The 13,524-nt window shown below is 42.1% G+C and overlaps 1 protein-coding gene across 1 annotated transcript in view; it reads left to right on the forward strand.

The window, feature by feature from the left end:
* Positions 1-13,524, forward strand: part of VPS54 — a 114,626-nt gene that overhangs the window by 44,508 nt on the left and 56,594 nt on the right. The window contains exons 6-7 of the mRNA XM_077365554.1: positions 1,046-1,202; positions 1,298-1,386. Of these exons, the coding sequence (XP_077221669.1) occupies positions 1,046-1,202; positions 1,298-1,386 (246 nt within the window). The remainder of the gene's footprint in view (positions 1-1,045; positions 1,203-1,297; positions 1,387-13,524) is intronic.

The raw sequence follows: 13,524 nt of genomic DNA on the forward strand, positions 1-13,524 counted from the left end.
TATTCTATATTAGAGATGGATATCAGTTTTCATGGTGACTGCTTCCACTTGCATCCCTCTTGTTGTTATTTGGATATGCAAATGTTCGATTTTGTATGTACTTGATTTTAGTATTACCCCACACCATAGGAGTGAACAATAATCATATCAGTGTAGCCCCTCGCTTTGTCCTCGATAATGTTATCATGAACCATGCGCGTGTCGAAATGTTTGTACATTATGGGGCTGTTTGGATACATGGCTTTTAGAATCCAGGTTTTAGTTTGAAAGTGGTGTAAAATTCTGGATTTTGCAATCCACAATCTAGGATTTTAAGTAAGAAATCTAGGTTCTCTCCCCCATCCCGAGATTTCTAAAACCTGGAAATATCGGTCGACCTCCTACGCTCTCGCTCGATGGAAAGAAGGGCGAGAAATCAGAAAACGAAGGATGGTCTCCTTTTTCCAAGGTTTTAAATGTCGGTTTCGCCACCACCGAAACCGAAATATTTTTGTTTCGGTGGAAATTTCGACCGAAATCATGTAAAAATTTGACAAAATTTTCGATTTTCTTAAAATTTCCACTGAAAAGTACAAAATTTCAGCCATTTTGGTAGAAATTTTGGTAATTTTGGTGGAAATCTTTACATTTTTGGTAGAAATTTTGTAAATAAGGGTGAAAAACAAAATTTCGGTTGAAACTTCAACCGAAATTTCGGATTTCGGCGAAATTTCGGGGAAATCATTTAAAAATCCGATTCAATGTAATTTCGGTTTCGGTCCAAATCCAAACCGAAATATTTCGGCCGAAATTTCGGATTTTGAAGAAATCCAACATTCTAAATCCGCCTATCCAAACGGCCCCTACATTTACGGTTGTTTCCTGTGCTATTGATCTCTTATTTTAAATTTTCATTCTCATCACTGCTAACCACCCACCATATCGTTACCATCTTTTGTCAGTCTTGGTGTAGCTAACAAATTTTCATGTTTCTAATGTTGTGGAAGTTACAGTATATGATTTGTGCTAGGCAATCATTTTCTCACATTATCATTCTTTCTTTTAGGCAAAGCTTCCTTCTGTGTTGAGGATTTACCGTGACACACTCATTGCCGACATGAAAACTGCAATCAAGACCACAGTTGCAGAGATGCTTAGAGTTTTGGTTGCTCGCCTCCTTGAGTCTGATTTCACGACTGGAGAACGAACAACGGATGCCGATGGTCTGAATTTGTTATGATATGATTCCTCTGTCGTTTTGTTTAATTTACAGCTCTAGGCTCTTAATTTTGATTCCGCCTGACAAAGTATGATTCAGGTGGAGGTTTGTCACTTGCGAGCAAATTACGGAACCTTTCATCTGAAAGCTTCGTTCAACTTTTGATTGCTATTTTCAAGGTTGTACAGGTAAGGTAATGCTTTACAACTTTTTTTTATTCTTAATTAAAATTGAATGGGCCTTAATACCTTCTGTGAAATATTACTGGGTGAGAACTGTGATTCACTGTCCGTTCCTATACATATTGGCTTGGATTACGCTCAACAATTGTCGACCCTTCTACTAGAACTAGTTACTGCCTTTATTTTGAATGGTAAAATTAGTTTCATTTAAAGTGGAAAACAAAGTGTGTTACAGTCTCAAACAAGATGGTTAGAACTGTTGATGTAAATTATACATGAAAGTGAAACCAGCAGTCATCTAAATGGAAATTAATGTCCATAACTAGAGATTGTCTACCCACACCACTCTTGGCTAGAAAATCAGCATCTACATTAACTAGAGATTGTCTACCCACACCACTCTTGGCTAGAAAATCAGCATCTACATTTACATCCATTCATACTTGATGAAAGGATATATCTCTGCTCAGGAGATCTAAGAGGTCCTCTATCCCATCATCTAAATGTTAGAGAGTCCAATAATGTCTGCAAAGCGATACACTATTTATTTGTAATTCTAATGATAATACTAACCAGAGGTCCCTCCCTCCCTCCCTCCCTCTAAATGTCTGCAAAGACATAACTTACCACCGCATGTCTGTTCAGTATTGACATTTAATACTAAATGATAATACCAGTTTAATACTAAATGATAATCGCAACCAGATGGATAGAATGCCTGAAGAGCGTTCATGTTCAGTAACTGTAAAGACCGCCCTTTGATTTCCATTTGTTGATCTCAAAATTTTGAATTTTTGACCATTAGATCAAAATTTTACGGTCGAGATCATCGATCCACCTTAGATGGAATCTCGATCTTAGATTTGGTCGTTGGATCTTCCTTTAGTTGTCTTGGTTCGAATGATCTAAGAATCAAGGGTCATTACCTATTTTATTTAATATTTTAAATAAGTTAATTATTTATTTTACTTGAAAACCAAATTACATGGAAAGAGATTAAATAGGGAAAAAGTGGGCGTGATTTGGAAGAGAATGACATGTGCATCCTCCAATTTGTGGGTGGTCCCACATGCTAAGTTATGATAGTCAGCTGTTTTAAAAATTTAATCTCTAACAAATTTATTAACATAGAAGTTAAGTCCTACCATCAATAAGGAGTTATATTTTCCCTCACCAATTAAGGGAGTTACGTTAATTAAATATTACCATGAATAGAGAGATAACTTTGGAAATAAAACAATCGTTTCACCTCACTAATTGAGGGATTTATGTTTCCACATAAAAGGAAAACATGCACTCTCTCCCTCCCATTCTTTGTTCACGCCAAGAGAGAGAGAGAGAGAGAGAGAGAGAGAGAGAGAGAGAGAAGAAGAAGAAGAAGAAGAAGAAGAAGAAGAAGGAGAAGAAGAAGAAGAGAGAAGAAGGGAAGGAGAAAGGCTTGTTGCCCACCCAATCTCCAAGTTCCAAGTAAGTACCCCAAAACTCCTTCCTCTATCATCTCTATCAAAGAAACTTGCTAAGTTGTGTTATGGGGACTGTTACGTGACCCCCTATTCCTAGTGTAAAACTGGACAGCTTTAAAAACCATTTGAGGAATTTTCAATTATTTTCCTATAGATATTAATAAAGGGTTATAACAACTAGGTATATATAAAATTTTATAATAAGTATCACTAAATAAATTTTGACAGATACGACACATATAAAAGGCCTTCGAATTTTTCCTGTAACTAGTCATAATGGACCCTAACAGTTAGATACATATGGAAACTTTGATGCATGATTTAACAAATATAATCGATATGAGAATTTTGAGTCTTCCTGTAGTTGATCATAAAGGGTCTTAACAATTATATCCTTAGTGGGAATTAGTGATTTATATAGTCATTAATGATTATTCGCTTTTATAGTTGTAATTCTGTAAAGAAAATCACAAATTTCGAATACGTAGAAATACCTGAACTTCAATAGTTAACTATATATATATATATATCAGGAAAAGGATTGTACGCTCGAGCGTACCAAGCTTATGGTACGCTCGAGTGCCCAATCACATGGGTCCCACATTTTTTGTGGTGATCCAAAGCATTCATTTGCAAGGCCATATCGTAGATAGGGTGTGTACCAAAAATCAGCTCCATTGAATTATCCTAAACCCTCCAAAAGTGGAGGGTAAAAATGGGCAGATTTGTGGACAAACAGTGTCTGTCCATTTTGACCTCCACAAATGGATGGGTTAGGATGATCCTATGGAGCTGATTTTTGGTACACATCCCATCTATGTAAGGGCCTTTCAAATGAATGCTTTGGATCATCCTAACAAAGTGGGTCCACTTGTGATTGTATATATATATATATAGGAAAAGGATTGTACGCTCGAGCGTACCAAGCTTATGGTACGCTCGAGTGCCCCAATCACATGGGTCCCACATTTTTTGTGGTGATCCAAAGCATTCATTTGGAAGGCCCTATCATAGATAGGGTGTGTACCAAAAATCAGCTCCATTGAATCATCCTAACCCCTCCAAAAGTGGATGGCAAAAATGGGTAGATTTGTGGTCTGTCCATTTTGCCCTCCACAAATGGATGGGTTAGGATGATCCTATCGAGCGTACCAAGCTTATGGTATGCTCGAGTGCCCAATCACATACGGGCCCACTTTGTTAGGATGATCTAAAGCATTCCTTTGAAAGGCCCTATCATAGATAGGGTGTGTACCAAAAATCAGCTCCATAGGATCATCCTAACCCATCCATTTGTGGAGGGCAAAATGGACAGGCCACAAATCTGCCCATTTTTGCCATCCACTTTTGGAGGGGTTAGGATGATTCAATGGAGCTGATTTTTGGTACACACCCTATCTATGATAGAGCCTTCCAAATGAATGCTTTGGATCACCACAAAATATGTGGGACCCATGTGATTGGGGCACTCGAGGGTACCATAAGCTTGGTACGCTCGAGCGTACAATCCTTTTCCTCTATATATATATATATATATATATATATATATACATAGACAGTTATGTTTTCAGCAGATATCAATTCCCAAATTGATAACATCTGTTTTCAAATACAGAAATAATAGTTTTCATAGTCTATATTGTCAGTTTTGGATGCTCCATAAAGTGAATTAATTTGATAGTACTAATATGCATATACTAGAGTATATATATGTATATATGTGCGTATGTTTGGTCCCAAAACGGGACAGCATTTGGGTCAGTTTGTTAGGTGATTTTAGCACCTAAACATGAGCAGCAGTAGTGCATATTCTTATGCCCAAAAACAGGGCAGCAGTAATGTGGTCTGTGTGTTGTAATTATACCATAGAAAGGGCAGTATATAGAGTCTTTTTATGCCCAAAATCAGGGCAGCAGCTGTACTTTTTTGAGTATGACTTTTATACACTAAATCTGGGCAGTAATGGTGCCATGTTGTTTGGGGGTTTTGAACCCCAAAGCGAGGCAAATTTGAACCTTGTGTGTGTACTCTTTTATGACCCTTTTCATAAAAAAAAAAAAAAAGTAAAATAATTTTTTTTTGTTTTTAGTAGCTTTCCTTGCTTGTAGTGGCTCGACGGATTCGAGTCGTTACAGTAACTTTGTTTCATTTATGGAATCAAGCATTGGTCTAGTTAATATAATCATGCCGAAGTGGAAAGAAAAGGATGCTTGATCTCTAAGATCCAGGAAATTAAAAGAGCGACTAGCAGGGAAGAAGTAGGGGAGACAGGGGTTCTCAAGGAGGAGTTTAATCGCCTTATGTTGCAGGAGGAAATATTATGGAGACAGAGGTCTAGAGTTAGATGGCTAAAGGAGAGGGACAAAACCACATCTTATTTCCATGGGATAGCTACCACGAGAAGGAGATCTTATCGGATCAGTACCTTGATGGTGAATGGGAGGCTGAGCGAAAGTAAGGAGGAAATCACTAAGGCCACGTTTAGATACCCACAAGATATAGATTTGGAGTTCTCACATTTGGTAGTTGAGATTTGGATATGGATCAAGTCCTTAAATTTCCAAATTAGCTACAACAGTGAAAAAAGATCTTATTTTCAAGTCTGTTCTGCAAGACATTATTTGAAAATCCAAGAGATTATTTGGAAATCCATATTTGTGGCAATTACCTTCACCCTCTCTACTCCTCGACCTTGCTGTAGCAGCAGCAAGACGTCCCTCCCTCCCTCTTTTTTTGAAAGTTGACATATTTTCATCGATACTATGGAAATTACATTGGGGACCAGGAGTCCCAACTGGCATTACATAGTATCGAATATAGCTAGCCAGAGCATACCCTGAGCCAAAAAGACTGAAACAAAAACAGCAAAAATCTGGGTCCTTTCTTCCTGCACCATACCATGGGCGGGTCTTACTCTACAATCAGTTCAAAAAGAAGCTTCCCCTGCCCATGCCCAGCTATCTGCCCCGCATTACGATCATTCCAACCTACATTGGTGCAAACCCGGGAGGGCTTACAACAACTACCAAGATCTAATGGAGCTCGTGGGGATTAAACCTGCAAAGTAGCATGCATAACATACCCAAATAAATGCAACACAAACATAATGATTTAAAACAACCCGGAAAACCCACGTGTGGTTAGATTTTGAGAGAAAAAAATCAGTGCAACCTTATTCTAAATTAAGTAGCCTTTGAATAGAAACATTCCAATGCATTGAAGAGAGCACAAAAGGGCTAAATCTGAATTTATTAAAAAAAAACAGGGTGCTGTCCGGAAAATAAATAAATAAAAACTATGGCCCACAAACATCAATCAAGGCTCAAGCACCCTAAAACAACAAGGAAATGATTATGGCTCAAATCTAGTGCAAAATATGGGTTAAGGAGGGAACACAAATGGATTTCAGGGCTTCCGAAACCTTACCAGAAAGCGCAGCAGTGATTCACCAAAGGAAATACTCACATAGCGGTCCAAGATGATGGGGGAGTGGTTGGTAGGCATGGATCTATGCGTGGGCAGCAGTAACCTTCAAGAAACCTTCGAAAATGTTGAGGTTGATGATAGAAATCAATGGAAATGAGTCTAGAAAGGGACGAAGTGGTGGTATGATGAAAATAGGTTAAAGAAGAGAGGAAGGATATGAGGACCTAGCAATAGAAAATGATAGAGAAAAGAAGAGAAGAAAATGTGTAGAAAGAAAGAGGGAAAACTCACCAAGCCGTGAGGGGTAAAGGGAGGAGAAACCCTCGCTCCATGCGCGAGAGAGAGAGAGGGAATGAAGAAGGGGAGGAAGAATGGCCGTCGGCCTATTGGAAGGGAAGGTGGAGTGCTTTGCACTTCTTTCTTTTCTCCCCCAAGCCTCTCTCATATACGTGAGTTATGTGTTGGTGGACCCAAATCCCTCCTTATTTCCCTCATGTGCATAAAGGAACTTAAGTGAGCCAAAGTCCATTCTACCCCTCTCCTACTACTTATGAAAATAAGCCTTTTAAGGGTAAAAGGGTCTCAACCAATGAAATAAAAGGGTAGGGGTAAGTGAGGCTAGTGTATGTGTGCATGTGAGTGGGCCCTAGTGATGTGGACATCCTCTCACATCTAGGAGAAACCAAAAAAAAAGGTAAATGAGTCCAATAACACTAAAAATAACAATCTAATGGTCCATCAATTGAATAAAAGATGATCCAACGGTTGGATCACATCAGGTTCTCCCCTGGTGGGAAGAACTCGACTCTGTCGAGTAAACATCTTTAAGGCGCTGAAATAAATCCTCTCTAAGCCTGCGTAACTCTGCCTCATCAATCCAAGTGCAATCTGTCAGCAGGCGGCCTCTCCATCGAACAAGGTATCGTCGATGTGATCCGTAGCGAGTATCTGTCGTCCGTACATCAACATTGTCTTCAATCTGCTCATCGGCGGAAGTGCTCGCTCGAAATGGTAGTGAGCTGATGTCGTCTGATCTGTGCTCTGGTGGGTCTCCGTGAAACTGGTAGAGATCGGCACTGTTGAAGACGGGAGAAGTCGCAACATCCCCAGGGAGGTCCAATCAATAAGCATTGGGACCCAACCTCTTGAGGATTCTGTACGGTCCATACTTCTTCTGCTTCAACTTGTCGTATGCTCCAACTGGGAAACCCTCTCGTCGAAAGTACGCTATCACCCAATCACTCTCGCTGAATGTCTGCTCTCTGCGGTGCTGATCTGCTGCTGCCTTATATTTTTCAGTGCTCGCACGCAACCGCTCCAACACTTCTTGGTGTACCTCTTTTATGTGCTGAGTGAGATCCTCGGCTTCAGCATTGCTACGTCCGGAATATGGTATGGTGGTACGGTCAAGTAAATGGGGAATAGGATAGCCGTAAACAATCTCAAAGGGTGATCTGCCAGTGGATCTGCAAGTAGAACTATTATATGTCAATTCTGCTTGATGTAGAATCAAGTCCCACTGATGTGGTCTCTCTCCAGCTAAACATCTCAATAGATTTCCCAAGCTGCGATTAACCACCTCTGTTTGTCCATCTGTCTGGGGATGATATGCGCTACTGAATTGAAGTTTAGTCCCCATTTTGCTCCATAGAGTTCTCCAAAAATGACTCAAAAATCTAGTATCCCTATCTGAAGTGAATGACCTAAGGACTCCATGCAGACGAATAACCTCCCTAAAGAATAAATCAGCTACGTGACTGGCATCAGAAGTTTTCTTGCATGGGATGAAATGTGACATTTTAGAGAATCTATCGACAACAACAAAAACTGAATCGAACTTCCTAGCAGTTCGGGGTAAACCTGTGACAAAGTCCATGCTGACATCCTCCAATGGTCTACTAGGAATGGGCAAAGGAGAGTATAAACCTGTATTTTGGGCCTGACCTTTAAATGATTGACATGTCCGGCACTGACGCACATAGCAAATCACGTCCCATTTTAATCTAGGCCAAAAGTACCTTTGCTCGACCTGAGCAAGGGTCTTTGCTTGCCCAAAATGACCTGTTAAATCACCACTATGAAGTTCCTGAATCAATGTCTCGCGTAAAGATCTCTCTAGAATGCATAAGCGAGTGCCATGGAACAGGAACCCCTCGTGGACAACATATGCCGAACTAGGATCCGCGCCTGTCGACTGACATGACTCCCAAATAGAACCAAAAAATGGATCAGTCAGATAATGGTCCTTAAGGGAATCAAGCGAGACAACTACTGGTCTCATCGTAACGAGCAGATATGTCCTCCTACTTAAGGCATCTGCAGCACGATTCTGAATCCTTGCCTTGTGCCTAAGATTGAATGTATACTCCTGCAGAAAAGTAACCCACTTGGCATGACGCTTATTTAAGGTACGCTGTGAATTTATATAGCGCAACACTTCATGGTCAGAGTTAAGCACAAACTCTCGCAGGATCAGGTAGTGCCTCCAATGTTTGAGAGCTTGAACGATGGCATAAAATTTGACGTCATACGTCGAGTACCTCAACCTCGTATCACCAAGCTTCTCGCTAAAGAAAGCAACCGGGCGTCCTTCCTGACTAAGGACAGCTCCAATGCCTACCTGAGAGGCATCACAATCAACCTCAAAGACCTTGTTGAAGTCTGGGAGTGCTAAGATGGGAGCACTTGTCATTTTGGTCTTAATGAGGTTAAAACTTTGATCATACACCACGCTTTAGGCACGCTGTGACAGGCGCAATCATGGAGCTAAAGTTGCGAATAAATCGCCGATAGAAAGAGGCAAGTCCGTGAAAACGTCGCACATCACTGATCGATCTCGGCACTGGCCAACTCTTAATGGCCTCAATTTTAATGGGGTTTCCTTTAATGCCCTCTGCCGACACTATATATCCCAAGAAGGTTAAACTACCAGTTGCGAAAACACACTTCTTGAGATTCGCGAACAACTTGTTTTCCCTTAAAACACTGAAAACTTGACGCACATGAGAAGTGTGTTCGCTGGGGTCCCTCCTATAAATGAGAATATCATCAAAGTAAACGATGACGAACCTCCCTATGAAGGGTCGTAACATCTGGTTCATTACAAGCATAAAAGTGTTGGGTGCGTTGGACAAACCAAATGGCATGACCAACCACTCATATAGACCCTCACAGGTCTTAAATGCGGTCTTCCATTCATCGCCTGGCCGTATGCGTATCTGATGATATCCACTTTTCAGATCGATCTTCGAGAAGATGATCGCACCACTCAACATATCTAACATCTCATCAAGTCTTGGGATAGGAAATCGGTACTTGACAGTTATCTTGTTGATAGCGCGACTATCTACACATCCTCCACGTCCCATCTTTCTTAGGAGTTAGAAGGGCGGGAACTGCGCATGGACTCATGCTCTCTTTAACATATCCCTTCTTCAACAAGTCTACGACCTGTCGATGCAACTCCTCATGCTCAGTAGGGCTCATACGATAATGAGGTAAATGAGGTAAACTCGAGCCCGGGACAAGATCGATACAATGTTGAATGTCGCGCAATGGAGGAGTCCATCAGGTAAATCGTCAGGAACTAAATCACGAAACTCCTCCAATAATGGCAACATCTTAGGCGGGATAGGTGAACTATCCGACTCTTCTTTCGATACGAGGACGAAGACCATACTCGCTTCTCTACAGGCATCCTCAAAATCATATCGTGACGGGAATAGTGTCAAATCCTTTCCTTTGGGTGGAGCACCCAATCTAACTGGCTCATGTGGTACTGGCACACTCCTAGACGGCTTAGGTGGATCCTTTACAGGATTCAATGTAATGCGAGTGCCGTCTTTCACGAATGAGTACGTATTCCGCTCCCCGTCATGGGTGGTCTTACGGTCAAATTGCCAAGGACGTCCTAGCAAAAATATGACACACTTCTAGAGGAGCCACATCGCACCAAACTTCGTCTTTGTAGACGTTTCCAATGGAAAAGTTCACAAGACATCGGTGTGTGACAGGTACTTCGGCTCCTCCTTTAAACCATGCGATGTTGTAAGGTCGATTAAGTTTTTTAGTCTTCAATTTGAGCCTATCGACCATCAACGGGGAAACCAAATTCTCCGTACTCCCACTATCAACAATGATGGTGCAAAGTTTTCCCCCTGATGTGCATGTAGTGTGGAAAATGTTACTTCACAACCACCTGTCTGGACTAGGCACCCTAGGAGACATCATGACCCTATGGATAATGAGTGTGTCATGGCCCTGGTCTCCATCAAGTGTAGCCTCACGAGCTCCTGTATCCCCCTTTAGAGGAATGTCATAGAGATGATCCTCAGCAAACTCAGGATCATCCTCGCCCTCAACATGTACTGGTTCCGCTAAAGTGTTCTGAGGATTGAATGTCCTGCGTGGGCATTCTGCTGAGCGATGGCCCGGCTCACCACATTTGAAGCATTTGCCTGTCATGGTTTGTGGTTTGGGTCCAAGGATCCCACGACCTGCACCCGTATCTCCCTGATGGGGCCTCGCAGCCGCACTCTGAGGTGGGGGAGTGGGTGGTGGTCGAACAACTGTGGTCCCTCGACCGGACGAGCTGGGCTAGGATCGAGATGCATCTCGCTTCTGGGAACGCTGGGCTATACTCTCGGCTTTCAAGGCTAGACGTGAGGCCTCGTCCACCGTAAGAATAGTATGAAAGGAAATGGCATCCTGAATCTGGTACTTTAGACCGCGAACATATCGAGCAGCAGCCTGCTCATCATCCTCTACGATACTATTGCGAGCGGTCAAAAGGTGGAATTCCTCCGTGTATTTCCTCACGGATCTCGCACCTTGCCGAAGTTCTAACAATCTCTGGTAGAGATCGGATCTGAAATCGGCTAGGTGGTACTTACTTTTCATTTTTCCTTTCATTTTTTCCCAGGTTTCAACTTTGCACTTACCGTGCTGAACTCTCCTGGCTTGCACTTGCTTCCACCAAACGAGGGCAGAGCCCCTCAGTTTCGTGGTCACAAATTTAACCTTTTTGTCCTCGGGAAGCTCTTTCTATTCGAAGAAATTATCGACGCTCTCAAGCCAATCGAGGAATTCATCGGGATCAAGATGACCCTGGAATTCCCCGATATCTACCCTGACACCATAATCTCGTGAACGCTCTAAGGCCCTAACCAATCTCTCCTCAAAACGTTGGTGGGACCCATCCCGGGACCGGCCCTGCTCCTCATCCGGGTTGTAGGTATCATCTTGATTTGATAGTCCGTCTGAGAAACCCTCCAAATCTGGATCTCGACGACCATGCTCACCACCTGTGGCAGTGGGAGACAAAGGAAGTTGTGGTCGAAGAGGTGCGGCTGGCCATGTAGGTGGTATCCCTAGATGGGTACTGATCCTCTCTAAGGTCGCGCTCATCGCAGCCATCATCTGAGCCTGTTGGTCTAGTGTATCTTGGGTTTGTTGCTGCCAGGCACCTCTAGGCTGTAAATGGCTCCGGCCTCGGCCCTGGCCCCGTGCGGGAGCGTTGCCCCTATGCGCCATGGGCGAACGCGTCGGAAATGCGGGAACTAAGTGAAACTCACTGACACAAAACAACACTTGACACTAGATGACTAAGAAACTAACCTAGATTGACACTATGACCTAAATATGCCCTACGAGACAAGATTGACTAATCTAGACTCTATCAAGACATTAACCGAACACCTAGTGTGCGCTAGACAAGATAAACTCTATATGGACGCAAGGAACGCCGAGATGGCGTGTGACCATGGACACGAATCAAACTATGAACTTTAGGCTCTGATACCACTTTGGTGCAAACCCGGGAGGGCTTACAACAACTACCAAGATCTAATGGAGCTCGTGGGGATTAAACCTGCAAAGTAACATGCATAACATACCCAAATAAATGCAACACAAACATAATGATTTAAAACAACTCGGAAAACCCACGTATGGTTAGATTTTGAGAGAAAAAAATCAGTGCAACCTTATTCTAAATTAAGTAGCCTTTGAATAGAAACATTCCAATGCATTGAAGAGAGCACAAAATGGCTAAATGTGAATTTATTAAAAAAAAACAGTGTGCTGTCTGGAAAATAGATTAATTAAAACTAGGGCCCACAAACATCAATCAAGGCTCAAGCATCCTAAAACAACAAGGAAATGATTATGGCTCAAATCTAGTGCAAAATATGGGTTAAGGAGGGAACGCAAATGGATTTCTGGGCTTCCGAAACCTTACCGGAAAACGCAGCAGTGATTCACCAAAGGAAATACTCACATAACGGTCCAAGATGATGGGGAAGTGGTTGGTAGGCATGGATCTATGCGTGGGCAGCAGTAACCTTCAAGAAACCTTCGAAAATGTTGAGGTTGATGATAGAAATCAATGGAAAGGAGTCTAGAAAGGGACGAAGTGGTGGTATGATGAAAATAGGTTAAAGAAGAGAGGAAGGATATGAGGACCTAGCAAGAGAAAATGATAGAGAAAAGAAGAGAAGAAAATGTGTAGAAAGAAAGAGGGAAAACTCACCAAGCCGTGAGGGGTAAAGGGAGGAGAAACCCTCGCTCCATGCGCGAGAGAGAGAGAGGGAATGAAGAAGGGGAGGAAGAATGGCCGTCGGCCTATTGGAAGGGAAGGTGGAGTGCTTTGCACTTCTTTCTTTTCTTTCAATCCAAAAAAACTAGGGTTTTCTCCCCCAAGCCTCTCATATACGTGAGTTATGTGTTGGTGGACCCAAATCCCTCCTTATTTCCCCCATGTGCATAAAAGAACTTAAGTGAGCCAAAGTCCATTCTACCCCTCTCCTACTACTTATGAAAATAAGCCTTTTAAGGGTAAAAGGGTCTCAACCAATGAAATAAAAGGGTAGGGGTAAGTGAGGCTAGTGTATGTGTGCATGTGAGTGGGCCCTAGTGATGTGGACATCCTCTCACATCTAGGAGAAACCAAAAAAATAGTAAATGAGTCCAATAACCCTAAAAATAACAATCTAATGGTTCATCAACTGAATAAAAGATGATCCAACGGTTGGATCACATCATACATCCTTCGTCTTCCTCAAACAACCTCAAGACACTCCAACAGTTCTTTAGCAGCAACACCACCACATTCCTTTACTAATAGCAGAGTAGAAGAATTTCTTCCAAGCGGATTGCCTTGACAAGCGAAAGACCATGGCCTCTCAAGCTATTGGAGATCTAATACTATCCTCGCCGCACCTGGAATCTGACATTATATGGGATAATTACTCCTGCT

This window comes from Tasmannia lanceolata, unplaced genomic scaffold (genome assembly GCF_043159265.1).
Source record: "Tasmannia lanceolata isolate RefF3 unplaced genomic scaffold, GAP_Taslan_0.1 ptg000021l, whole genome shotgun sequence".
Taxonomy (NCBI): domain Eukaryota; kingdom Viridiplantae; phylum Streptophyta; class Magnoliopsida; order Canellales; family Winteraceae; genus Tasmannia; species Tasmannia lanceolata.